Source organism: Podarcis erhardii (genome assembly GCF_964252035.2).
Source record: "Podarcis erhardii genome assembly, chromosome: 17".
Taxonomy (NCBI): Eukaryota; Metazoa; Chordata; class Lepidosauria; order Squamata; family Lacertidae; genus Podarcis; species Podarcis erhardii.
In genome coordinates this window covers 12976838-12990129 of record NC_138515.1, presented here as the reverse complement: position 1 = coordinate 12990129, position 13292 = coordinate 12976838, and the positions used below count along the sequence as shown (strand labels likewise).

The 13292-nt window shown below is 45.3% G+C and overlaps 1 protein-coding gene across 3 annotated transcripts in view; it reads left to right on the top strand.

The window, feature by feature from the left end:
• Positions 1-2886: 2886 nt before the first annotated feature.
• Positions 2887-13292, top strand: part of SH3GL2 (SH3 domain containing GRB2 like 2, endophilin A1) — a 90950-nt gene continuing 80544 nt past the window's right edge. The window contains exon 1 of one of the 3 annotated variants that reach the window (XM_081845471.1): positions 2887-3130. Coding sequence is in view for 1 of the 3 variants with exons in the window: in XM_081845469.1 (XP_081701595.1) it covers positions 3086-3130 (45 nt within the window). In the remaining 2 variants the exon portion in view is untranslated. The remainder of the gene's footprint in view (positions 3131-13292) is intronic. The other 2 variants (XM_081845470.1, XM_081845469.1) reach the window with 2 other exon arrangements.

The window sequence follows — 13292 nt, the reverse complement described above, 5'->3', positions numbered from 1 at the left end:
AAAGGATCGTGACTTCTCTATGTTTGCGGTCATTTCACAATTGATTCCAAGGATAAGATAAAAGGTGCTTAACTTTTGTAAAGTTCTTGTTCTATTTTAATGGCAATGGTGCCCACCTGAGAGGTGTTGGAACTGAGTTCCAACAAGTTCCGACTGGGGGGGGGGGAGCCCTAAGTATGATTGATTTAATTGACACAGAAATGGAAGATGAAATTTAAAATGGAAAATGGTTAAACGTGTATTGGTAACATTGGGATTTTTCCATAGTAGATTTTCTAAGGGGCTCCAAGCTCCTAAATGGATTAATGGTTACCCGTTGATTCTGTTACTCTAAACTGTTGTAACTTTAGGTCAGGTGACAAAGGTGGTTGTTGTTTAGTCGTGTCCAACTCTTCGTGACCCCATGGATCAGAGCACGCCACGCACTCCTGTCTTCCACTGCCTCCCACAGTTTGGTCAAACTCATGTTGGTAGCTTCGAGAACACTATCCATCCATCCTGTCCTCTGCCGTCCCCTTCTCCTTGTGCCCTCAATCTTTCCCAGCATCAGGGTCTTTTCCAGGGAGTCTTCTCTTCTCATGAGGTGGCCAAAGTACTGGAGCCTCAGCTTCAGGATCTGTCCTTCCAGTGAGCACTCAGGGCTGATTTCCTTCAGAATGGAGAGGTTTGATCTCCTTGCAGTCCATGGGACTCTCAAGAGTCTCCTCCAGCACCAGAATTCAAAAGCAACAATTCTTCGATGATCAGCCTTCTTTATGGTCCAGCTCTCATTTCCATACATCACTACTGGGAAAACCATAGCTTTAACTATACGGACCTTTCTCGGCAAGGTGATGTCTCTGCTTTTGAAGATGCTGTCTAGGTTTGTCGTTGCTTTTCTCCCAAGAAGCAGGCGTCTTTTAATTTCGTGACTGCTGTCACCATCTGCAGTGATCATGGAGCCCAAGAAAGTAAAATCTCTCACTGCCTCCTCCCCTTCTATTTGCCAGGAGATGATGGGCCCAGTGGCCATGATTTTCATTTTTTTGATGTTGAGCTTCAGACCATATTTTGCGCTTTCCTCTTTCACCCTCATTAAAAGGTTCTTTAATTCCTCCTCACTTTCTGCCATCAAGGTTGTGTCATCTGCATATCTGAGGTTGTTGACAAAGGTACTGAGTTGCTAATTTGCCATCTTGGAAGGGTAGTGGCTAATACAACAAAGGATGTGATAAAGGCTCTCCAAAAAGAGTTGCATAGCCTTAGGTAGGGTAGGCTTAGGCAAGCTGGAATGTGGGAGGGAGAGAGAGAGTTATCTTTTATTTCTAAGATTCTGAACCTGTGCTGGACAGCACACAACATTATATGGATATTTTGGATGTATTTTTGATGCTTATATTTTGTTTGTAAAGAATTCTGCCAGTAAAAGTTTGAATAATATTTTTATGGGCCTGGACAGTGATTTATTCCAAAAGGAGTCAGTTCTTATGCTTCAGTCACTTCAAACTGCACAATATTAATATCTGCAATCATTGCATTCCAAGGTGGGTTTCTCCTGAGCAGAGGTGAACCTGTGTCTTATGCACCTCAATGTTAGCAGGTAAGTTGGATGCAGTATATTCAAGCAAAAACACACATGGGCAGACCCTCCAAGCGCCCCTGTTTTCCAGGTACAGTCCCAGATTTACAGATGCCATCCCAGTTTCTAATTTGATTCCACAATGTCCTGCTCTTCCTTAGGACACCCCAATTTTCCCTGGAGAAATGTTGGAGGGTATGCAGTTATTCAACCCCTGAGATAAGGAGATAAGTAACTATACAACCTTTAGGTCAAGACCATCTGAAGGGAATGGCGGGAGTTCTGGTAGCACAAGGATGGCAGACTGAAGAAACCCCAACTAAAGAATCATGGCAAGAAAAATTGATGGACTATGCAGAACTGGCAAAATTGACATATAAGCTACGGGACAAGGATAACTGTGACATTAAGGATGAATGGGAACCCTTTACAAAGTATCTGAAGACGCAACAAAGCGAACTGGACTCCTTGGCAGGTTTTGAATAAACATTCACAATTTTTTTACTGATAACAATCATCTAAACAGTTTGAGGATCTATACAACTTTGTAACATGCAGAAAACAGCATTATTGGAGAAACCAAAGACTGGAACTGAGGGAAGTCACGGGTGGGGGGGGTGTTCTGTGGGGGGGGGGAGGAAAGACGGGGGGGGGGAAATAAGGATATGTTTTTGGATAATATGTCTTGTTATAACTTTGAATTTAAAAAAAAGACATCTGAAGGGAATGTATAGGGAAGTTTTTAAAGGGTTTGTTATGTTGTTTATATGTTGGAAGCTGCCCAGAGTGGCTGAGGCAACACAGTCAGATGGGCAGGGTATAAATAATAAAATTATTGTTGTTATTATTATTATTATTATTATTATTATTATTATTATTATGGAATAGGACATCCCTATTTTCATCGGAGAAATGTTGGAGGGTATGCTGTCACACATGCAAGGGGGAGGAGGACTGGAGGTCTCTCATATTATGTGGAGCCATTAATGAAGAAGCTGACATGTTTTATTATGTTTGTATATATGCTGGAACCCGCAAGAGTGGCTGGGGCAATCCAGTTAGATGGGTGGGGTATAAATAATAAAATTGTTGTTGTTTTGTTGTTGCCATTGTTGCAATAGGACATCCCTATTTTCACTGGCGAAATGGTATACAGCGTGGGGCTACGAGGCTCGTTGTCATCGGTGACCGGGGCTTAATTCGGAGCAAGCGGGCGCAGGCCAGGAGCGTCCACACGCTGGAGAGAACCGGAGCGCGCCGCTCCCTTCTCGAGAGAGCGCAAGGCGGAGAGGGAAGCGCAGAGCTTTCCCTTTAAGAGGCCGGCTTGCCTCCATTTGACGTCAGGCTGTTTCTGCACCATCGCCGGCACCCGCGAGCCCCCATTCGGGCAGGAGGGGCGAGAGAGGCAGCGAGCGCGGCCGGCCAGGGAGGGAGAAGGAAGCGAAGCCCAGCTCCCCCGGGAAGCGTCCCGCAGCCCCTCCGGCTCGTCCTCAGCATCCTCCCGCCGAAAGCGCGTCTCCGGCAGCCATGTCTGTGGCCGGTTTGAAGAAGCAGTTCCACAAAGCCACTCAGGTGAGGGGGCCGGGGGGCGCGGGCGCGCGGAGGAGGCCGAGGAGCCCCGGGCAAGGAGGGAGGCGCGCGGGGGCGGCGGAAAGCGCGGGTCTAACCCTCCGAGTTAGGAACCTCTGGGCGCGCGCGGGAGGGAGCGAGGCGCCGGCGGAGGCCTCCAGGGGGCGCTGCGTTGGGGAGGGGGCGCTGGGCAATCGGGAGGATCGGGGGCAGCTGGGAGGAGAGCCAGAGAGAGTGGGGGCAGGGGGCGAAACTAGGCTTTATTTCACCCAGGGCAAAGACCCAGTTTGGCACCCTTCCCAAAGCGCATTTGCGTGCGCACACACCCACGGGCTGGGAGCCTCTCTGGCGCCCCTCTGGAGGCTTAACCCGGGGCAAAAAAAGCGAGGAGGGGAGAGGGTGGGGTGGGGGAACACATCCGAGATCGACGAGGCTCGCTGCTTGGCCCGGGGCCATTGCCAGGTCTTCCCAATTAAGTGGTGTCTTGGCAATAAATAGCGCACCTGCTCTGTGTGACTGCAGCAGAAGCTGGAAAGGGTCCTGGCGGAGGGGCGCTTGGCCGGACCAGGTCTGGCCAATGCAGGGGGCGCGATGGGTACCGCATTGTGCTTTCCAGGGAGACGGGGGAGCAGACACCCGGTTTTCTCTCTCCCCACCCCCCGTGCTTTATTTCTCTGCCCGGCCTCGTTCCGTGCTGGGCGCCCACAACTGGCTCGCCGCAGACGCGGGATCTTGCGCTCCTCTCTCCTCCCGCCCTCCATCTCCGCGCTTCCCCCGCATTGGAGCAGCTCAGCCGCTGCAGAGCCCGGCGAGGATTTGTGGCTGCTTTTATCCGCCGCGCTGCTACTGCTGCTGCTCCTGCAGCCTTTCTGGGACGCGGCTGGGAGGGGGGGGGGAAGGAGGGGGCACTGGGCGCGGGAGGCTGGCGGAGCTTGCAACGTGCAAGCGGCTGCTGGTGGAGGAGGAGGGCCGGCCAGTTGTACTATTTCCATACCCTTCCAGTGGACTATCCGGCCGGGACTCGGATTATGTAAAAATCCTCCTCCAGTGACCTTGCAGTGATGTAGTTACTGAGCTTTGATTCCCCCCCCCCCCGCTGCTCCATCACACGGTGTCCCTAACCGTGCGCGCGTCCCCTCCCCTCGCTCCGCGCCTTTCCCCGTCTCATCAACGGAAAACCATCCTTTCCTTCCATCAGGTTTTCGACATCATGAATGGAAGTAGATCTATATTAAACTTTAGTCTTTAAAATCCCAATGAATGAGGTGTTTGGGGGGGGGGTTCTGTGGGGTATTTTGATGCTCGAGTTGGATATTGCCAAACTGGTTTGTTTTGGTATTTTGTTGGGTTTGGGGTTTTTTGTACAGGGCAAAGATTAAATCTGTTTGGTGGTGAAGAGCCCTGCCGCCACAGCCACCCCTTCATTATAGGAGGGGAAGTTCCTTAAAAATATAATGTGAGGCTGCAGTGCTTGTTTATTTCAGTTTAATCTTGTGTTGTGACCAGTGGCAATGCGCTTGTGTGAGTAACTGATTTGGAGAGTGAAGTCTGATGGTTGAATGGCCTCATGCTGTATTTCTGTAACCAAGGATTAGATTCTGATTTGGTTTAATTCACGCTGGTGCAAACCTGGGACAGGAAGGGGAATCGAATCCCCAATATCTGTCGGGTCACAGAAAACCTTCTGTCTTCCTTTTTTGAAGGCCACGTGTTATATAATGCCGCCTATGAAGTATCTTCAAGATAACGTCAAGCTGTTTAAAAATATCACCCTAGTGAATCTCCTCTGCAGGATGCAGTGCAGTGGCAGACCTTTTGGGGCCCGGCTCTAGCACATTGTCTTATCCTCTAGGAAATGCAGACCTTCCAGAATTAGTAATTCACGATGGAGCAGTTCTACTGGCACATGCCTTCATTCTGATTCTTCCGTCATCATTTACTTTAAATTTCTTTAATGGCCAAAGTGAGCAATGCAAATACTTTATTAGAGGGATGCAACACTGTGTTGCAACTGTTCTTCAGTAATAATAACAATGCGAGAAGCCAGGTTACAGGGAACCAGGCCGAGGGCCTTCTCGGTAGTGGCACCCGCCCTGTGGAATGCCCTCCCACCAGATGTCAAAGAGAACAACAACTACCAGACTTTTAGAAGACATCTGAAGGCAGCCCTGTTGAAGGAAGCGTCTCCACCCCCATCGTTCCTCCTGTACACTGAGGTCCAGCTCCGAGGGCCTTCTGGCGGTTCCCTTGCTGTGAGAAGCCAAGTTACAGGGAGCCAGGCAGAGGGCCTTCTCGGTAGTGGCGCCCGCCCTGTGGAACGCCCTCCCATCAGACGTCAAGGAAATAAGCAACTACCAGACTTTTAGAAGACATCTGAAGGCAGCCCTGTTTAGGGAAGCTTTTAATGTTTGATGTATTACAGTATTTTTTAAAAAAATTTGGAAGCCGCCCAGAGTGGCTGGGGAAGCCCAGCCAGATGGGTGGGGTATAAATAATAAATTAATAATAATAATAATAATAATAATAATAATAATAATAATAATATTTATACCCCACCCATTTGTCTGGGTTTCCCCAGCCACTCTGGGCGGCCTCCAACAGAATATAAAAAATACAATAAAACATCAAACATTCCAACATAAGATTAAAAACACATTAAAACATCAGTCATTAAAAACTTCCCTAAGTAGGGCTGCCTTCAGATGTCTTCTAAAAGCCAGATAGTTGTTTATTTCCTTGACATCTGATGGGAGGGCGTTCCACAGGGTGGGTGCCACCACCAAGAAGGCCCTCTGTCTGGTTCCCTGTAGCCTCACTTCTCACAGTGAGGGAACCATCAGAAAGCTCTTGGAGCTTAACCTCAGCGTCTGGGCAGAATGATGGGGGTAGAGACAATTCTTCAGGTATACTGGACCAAGTAGCTTTGATATGAACATGACATGGCTTATCATCACCATGTCATGGGATCAGTGGGCTTCAGATGTTGCCTTCATCGTCTCAATATTTTAGTTCCTTTCTGTCAGTCTTTGGTCCCATCGAGAATGTGGTTGAATCTGTTTGGGAGAGTAGCATATAAATGTTGGCACTCTTCTGCTAGTCAGGAACATTTAGGGTTAGAGTAAAATGATCTGGAGAAGATTATCCTATAACCAGCAATAAGAATTTTGAATTTTGTTAGTATTAACAGGAGTGGCAAAAGTCTTGAACTAAGCAGGCTTTAAAAATGGGATATATTAGAAAGATGGCCCAACGATAGGAGGGCTGTTGTTCTATATGCACAACAGACTTAAGTCCCATTGAACTTGATCATTAAATAGATTTGCCAGGCAGAGGATGGCACTTTAACTGATATTGCATTTTAAATGCTGGTTTTGTTCGATATTTTCAGCATTCTGTAAAAGGTGGCAAAAAATCCTGTGAATGGTTCAACCCCACCCCCCACCCCCCACCCCAAGCTTACTACATTCTTATGGGGTTACACTTCTGAAACTTTCATGCTGGTTAAATAAAGTAGGTAAAAATTAATACTGCATGTGTCATAATTTTAAGGCCTATTTCTGAGGAATAAACTGTGAGATATAGTTCTGAAGGCATATCACATTTGATAAAACTCCTTTTAAAATTTCAGTTTTTAATATTGTGTTGTTGTTATTGGTGTTGTTGTTTTAAAAAAGACTGAATAAGCAGGTAAAACTCAGTGCTGCAGAAATCTCAAAAACCACTGCCGAAAACTGAATTAAACTTCTGTTATTAATTGTAGTTTTCTCAGAGATTTGCATTTAAATTAGTTTGGTCTCCATGAATTGTGTATGGATGGAGTTAAGGAAATGAATTTCATGCCTCCTTGTCCTCTGCTCACCTTTTTAACCTATTCTGCCGTCCAGTTAGCATAATACCTACAATTACCTTAACACCTGCAAATCCCTTTTAGCCTCCTACTGCACACTGTAAAAATAGGCTGTGCACTCATTCACATTCCATGTGAATATATTTTATTTTATTAAACCTCTTGAGTCCTTTTTCAACATGGCACCTGTTCCTGGTTTAGCCTTGTGTGGACGTCTGCAAGTTGCTGTTCACATATTGCACTTTGAGATGTACATTTAAAGATTGAAATAGTATATTCAAAAATGGAGTGTTCGAGAAAAGAAGTTGGGAGGGGGGGCAAGTGAGGAATCGCAGGGAAGGGTGATAAATAATTGGAATCACTTTTTACCTCCCCAGTAGCATTAGCACAAGATAGTTCAGTTGGTTAGAGTGTGGTGCTGATAATGCCAAGGTTGCAGGTTCGATCCCTGTATGGGGCAGCTGCATATTCCTGCATTGCAGGGGGTTGGAGTAGATGTTCCCCTGGTTCGTTCCATCTCTATGCTTCTAAGTATAGGATAGGTTAGTGACTCAGGGCCCTAGCCCTGAATCCCAGCAGCCTGGCACTATTGCCTTATAACTCTTATAGCTCTCTCTCTCTTTCTCTCTCTCTCTCTCTCTCTCTCTCACACACACACACACACACACACACACACATGCACACGCACAATATTCTGGCAAGAACTGGAGATGGGTTTTGTGCTAGCTGTGAATTCCAATATTTGTTAAGCTGTTGGATGCTCTGACTTCTTCTTAAAACAGATGTTGAACTCCACCTTCTATTAATCACAGCAAATATGGCCAGTGGTTGGGGATGGTGGAGTTCAGCAATGTTTGGAGGGCCACAAACTTCCCACTTTTGCCTTAGAGGAAAGAGTTGAGTGTGTGCGATCAGGACTGGAGGAAATGTTTTTCTTCCAACCTTAGTAAATCACCCCCAGGGCTCTTTCAACAGTAAATGGGTTGGGTCTCCTAAAAGTAGATAGCATTCTGACTGTGGATGGGAGAGGTTAGGGTCCAATGCACCTTCTCCTCTGCCCCACTTCCCAGATGCTGTAATAATCAGGTTAGGCTCTATTTGGCAGGTTTCCCCATCATCATCTTCTACCCTGGCACCATCACTACTTATGTTTAGGTACCAGGCAAAATCATTTCATTTGCACCAGGCCTTTGGCCCTTAATTATCAGAGGGTGGAATGTGCCTTTTTACAACTATGGATGTGTTTTTAGGTTTTACTCCAATTTAGTTTTATGCTGGTTTTAATATATGCGTTTGGTTTTGTAAGTAGCTTTGAGTTTCATTTTGCATAAAACTAATAAATTCAATTAATAATACTAATTGACATTTAACTGTTGAGTATTCTTTATCTCTTTGAGGGCAAACAACTTCCACGGTCTAGCTACTGGGTGTATGGGCATGAATTCGTAAGAATCTATTGAAGCCAAATTGCGTAGTTTTGTGAGCCTGCTTCAATTTATTCTTTGTATTTATTTATTTTTTGCGTAGTAGTGCAAGCAAGCCATAGACTACTTCAGGTCAATCATGGGCAATTGTGTAGAGAGGCTTAAAATATCCCCACTGGGAACCCTGCTAATAGCATCCCTGCTGAGTAAAACTGAATGGGCATAAACCAATTTGGCAAGTGTGGAAGTTTACAGTTGGGAAGAAATAGGCATTTGAGCTTTAAAAGGCTTCCAAGTAAGTGCTGCTCTGGAATGGCTTCTGTCTTCCTATGGTGATCGCTGGAGAAAATGGATCAGTTCTGAAAAGAAATCCATGGGGCTAGAAGGCACTCCATAGACCAAGTCCAACTTCTTGTACAGGATTGATCACCTTTTAATCCTAGTAGACTGTACCATGTAATCCAGACTATAAGGTATATCACAAGCAGAGCAAGTAATGGGACACATGGCATGTCCAAGTGAGCCTGCAAAATGCCTGGTTCCAGGTGTTTTCAAGCAATTGGTTTGGCTTATAAGTTGCACCTGGAGAAGGATGGAGGAACTTTCAGAGCTTCAGCTAGGCTGACCAGCTGCAACATATCTTCTTGCCCTCCACAAATGATCAGGGAGTCCATTATAAAATAAAAATGGCAAATAGACTTGCAGCAGGGTAAAGACCTGAACCTTTGACAGCAGCTTTCATGGAGTGTCAGTCACTTGATGCATCTAGAGTAGACTGTAGCCTACAGAAGCATTTTCCATAATAAAATGCTTAGTCTTTATGGTGCTGCAATATTTGTTGATGTTTGTGCTGCAAGAAGCTGACACGGCTGTGTCTCTGGGGATCCCTAAAAAGCAAAACCCAAGCACCCACCTCTGTCCAACCCAACTTCCAGCCTCTTTGAGAGGTGGTTTGGCAAATGCACACAAACGTGGCCTGACAAGCCTTCTGTTCTTTTGACCGGGCTAGTCCATGCCATGGGCTAGGAGTCAGCTTTGCCTGCTGAACAGCAGCTTGAAGGGGGGAGAAGCCAGAGTGACTCCACCTGCGGTTGGTCAGCCTCCACAGAGGAGAAGGTACTGATGAGAGCCAGCTGGTTCTGGTCTACTTAAACAGAGCTCTCAGCAGCAGTTAGATGCTGGAAATAACACCTGTAGTTCCTGGCCCTACCTTGCTGCTTCCTGCTCTCCACTTGGACCCTTGGCTCTGTGATTACCCAGATTCCCTGACCTCTGGACTGTATGACTTCATATGTGGATTCTGCTCTCAGGCAAGGGTTTCTCAGAGACTCCTAGCCCCTGCTTGCTTGACGAAGAGACCTGGATGGGGCTATGGCAGTAAGATATTGCCGGAGTAGTAAATGATGGCCTACCCAGTCCAGTCAAGGACATTTTGGCACTTAAGGCAGGAAACCAAGCACACCTTCCTCCTTCCTCGCAGTAAAAATACATCAATAATAATAAATGGCTGGTTAGCTATTTAATTTGCTGCCCTTTCATGACACCTTCAGTTGCCTGCCTGAGGCAGCCCTCTCATTCTGTCTAAGGGTAGGGTCACTCTTTTGGGCAGAAAGCAACCAACTGTCTTCAACACTGCAATTCTAGGCATGTTTCTCCAGAAGCAAATACAGTGGTACCTCGGGTTAAGTACTTAATTCATTCCAGAGGTCCGTTCTTAACCTGAAACTGTTCTTAATCTGAAGCACCACTTTAGCTAATGGGGCCACCTGCTGCTTCTGCGGTGCTGGAGCATGATTTCTGTTCTTATCCTGAAGAAAAGTTCTTAACCTGAGGTAATATTTCTGGGTTAGCGGAGTCTGTAACCTGAAGCGTATGTAACCTGAAGCGTATGTGACCTGAGGTACCACTGTACTGCTGAGTTATCTCCCCACAACTCAAGCTGGAACATCATTTTTTACTAGATTTCATTATGTTTTCAATGCTTCCTGGCCCAGAAAGCACTGAACCAAAGGGCACAGAAAGCTACAAGTCCCATGAACCCCAGGAGGAAATAACACTCTGGGATTATGTCTTTCATCTATATTTTGGTAACCTCTAGGTTAGATTACTGCAACGCTTTATATGCGGGGCTGCCTCTGAAGATGGTTCATAGACTTCAGCTGGTGCATTATTTTATTTTTTAATGTAAGAATATGATTTGAAGTTAATTTGTGAAACTTTGGAAAAGTTTAATTAAAATTAAGAAAGGAAGAAACTACACCTGGTGCGCTTCATGGGAGACTTGGGTGGCCAGTAACCACATATTTGTAAACTGTTGCAACCCTAATAAGTATTTGTTTGCAGTAATTGCTGAAAGATAATTGTGCTGGTTTTCTTTAATGCTACATGAACCAAAATAGGAGTGAGATGTCAGGGAAGGTAATTGTGGAAATACAGTTATTTGGCTGGAGAGAAGGGAGTTAAATTTAGTATTTTGATCGGTTTAAAATGTTACACAAAGGCCATTAAGCCTAGGGGGAAATACGTCTCAATATTATTGCATTGATAATTAGTTTCCCCTGGCATACATCTAAAAGCCAGCACACAAAGAGGGGCTTTCTTACAAAAGCTTTGCTAGAGGAGGAGGAGTCTGGACCTGGTGACACCGACCTAATAAGAGCTGGAAGGTTGGGCTCCGTGTCAGAAGCTAATATAGCACCAGCCAAATTAGCTGATGCGTAATTTCCTCTGGAGATAAAATTCACCCAATTAACGTTTTTCTGACAATGCAAGTAGATGGAATTCTGCACAGTGATTTCTTCCTATACCAACTGAGAAGCCTAGCAGACTAATGCTATAAATGTGCTTTGGTGAGCCACCCAGCAGGGAGGCAGGGGCTTGGTGCCTTTGCCCAATAACTCATTGGAGAAACTGATTTCCTTATGGGGTGAGCTGGAGCCAACTTGGCCTCTTCACTAAAATTGGTATGGAGCCAATGGCCAGAGACCTCTCTTTGTCTCTTTCTCTCTTTTCGTGTGGCCTTATAGTGTACTCTTTCGAGAAACCCCTACTTAGCTTCTCCTAACTTGGAAGTTGGGACGTGATGGGATTCTGGCAGCAACCTCTCTTTGCAGCATGCCTGAGAGTAGCATTTGCCAAGATCCTGCTGAAGGCTTTGTGTCTAAGCCAGCCTATTCAAGCTAATACTCTTTGGATATTTTAGCCCCCAGCCCCAACCAGCTTGTGCTTTTTGGGACAGATGGGAGTTGTAGCTCAAAATATCTATAAGGCTGCCCCAAACCTCCTCAGATGAACCGTTTCCATGCTAGTGTCCATCAGCCTTTCCATGATCCTCTTGTCTTGGAGGAACTTACCGTGTGTGTATCATTTATTATCACATGTACTGTGGTTACTTAACCTTTCTCCTGCTTGTTCAGTCCCAGAGTTAAACTCTGAATGTGAAGCCAATTCCCCTTTCCATCTTGGGAAAGACAAGCGTCTCAGAAACCCAGCCAACTTCATGAAATTGTATGGGTTTGAGGGTGTTACGAACCACATTATGCTGTACAAAGCGAATGGAAAATGTAAGCATGGCAGAATCTTGCAGAGTTCTGTGCAGTAAGGAGCACATTGACTGTGTCCATGGCTGACCTTAATTTTTTATAGTTCTTGGTTACCAAACTGACCCTGCTAACCAGCCTCAATATAAGCTCCTTGTTTGCTTGTCCCCCACAGCTGCTGTATTGACTGCAATATTTACCATGGGGGGGGGGGAATAATTGGTTCACATCAAAGGGCTGCCATCTCAGCATTCACACTGACCTAAAACTCCATGCTGTTATTTGCCACAGCAAAGCAGTGGGGCGTAACAGCTGGTGGGAAGTGACTGGGATAGACTACCAATTTTATTTTAATTGCCTCATATTACTTTTTCCTCAGAAATGATTGTTTTGTTTTTTAAAAAATATATCTTTATTAATTTAAAATAAATACATTTATGAGAAAACAGATGTAGATACAAGTAAACATACAATCAAACAAACAACTAACAGAAAAATCAAACAAACCACCACACTATAAGATATAAGAAGATTAATATAATTATCATCATATATACTCCTGATACTGAACACAATTATAAAACTTATAGAGAAGAAATTTAAAACTGACTTCCAATTAATCTCACTGTACTTTGTCTATACTGCACCGTTACCTATATCTTATATAATTTCTTCTTACCTCCCTATGAACTTAAATTTATACAATACAGGATCAATCGAATTCTGCCAAGAAATGATTGTTGTGAGGAAAGATGATCTCCGTAAGCCGATGGCTCTGCCATGCTTTCGATCTACAGTTGTGCTTTTAAGGTTTCATGCAGGTATTATTGGGTTGCCATCTGGCCCCGATTCCAGGACAAAGTAATTCCAATGGAACTGAGACCCTCTGAAGGGTGTTGTAAAAATTCTAAGGTCTCAAATATAGAATAAATGTATAATTCTTGCTTTTGGACCTTGTTGCTTAGGTGTACCTCTTTGCATAGTGGAAATCCTCCATAATTCCCCTTGTCTGAGATCACATAGGCAGATATCCATCAGGGGAAGCGCTGAAGGGATTTCCCCCCTAAACTGTGAACCTCTATGTTAATTGTCATTATTTGCCCAGGCTCTCATTCATCATAGAAGGATTACCTGCGGGTGGCACTGTGTTCTAAACCACTGAGCCTTTTGGGCTTGCCGATCAGAAGGTCGGTGGTTTAAATCCCTGTGATGGAGTGAGCTCCCGTTGCTCAGTCCCAGCTCCTGCCAACCTAGCAGTTTGAAAGCCACCAGTGCAAGTAGATAAATAGGTACCACTGCAGCAGGAAGGTAAACGGCGTTTCCGTGCGCTCTGGTTTCTGTCACGGTGTCCCGTT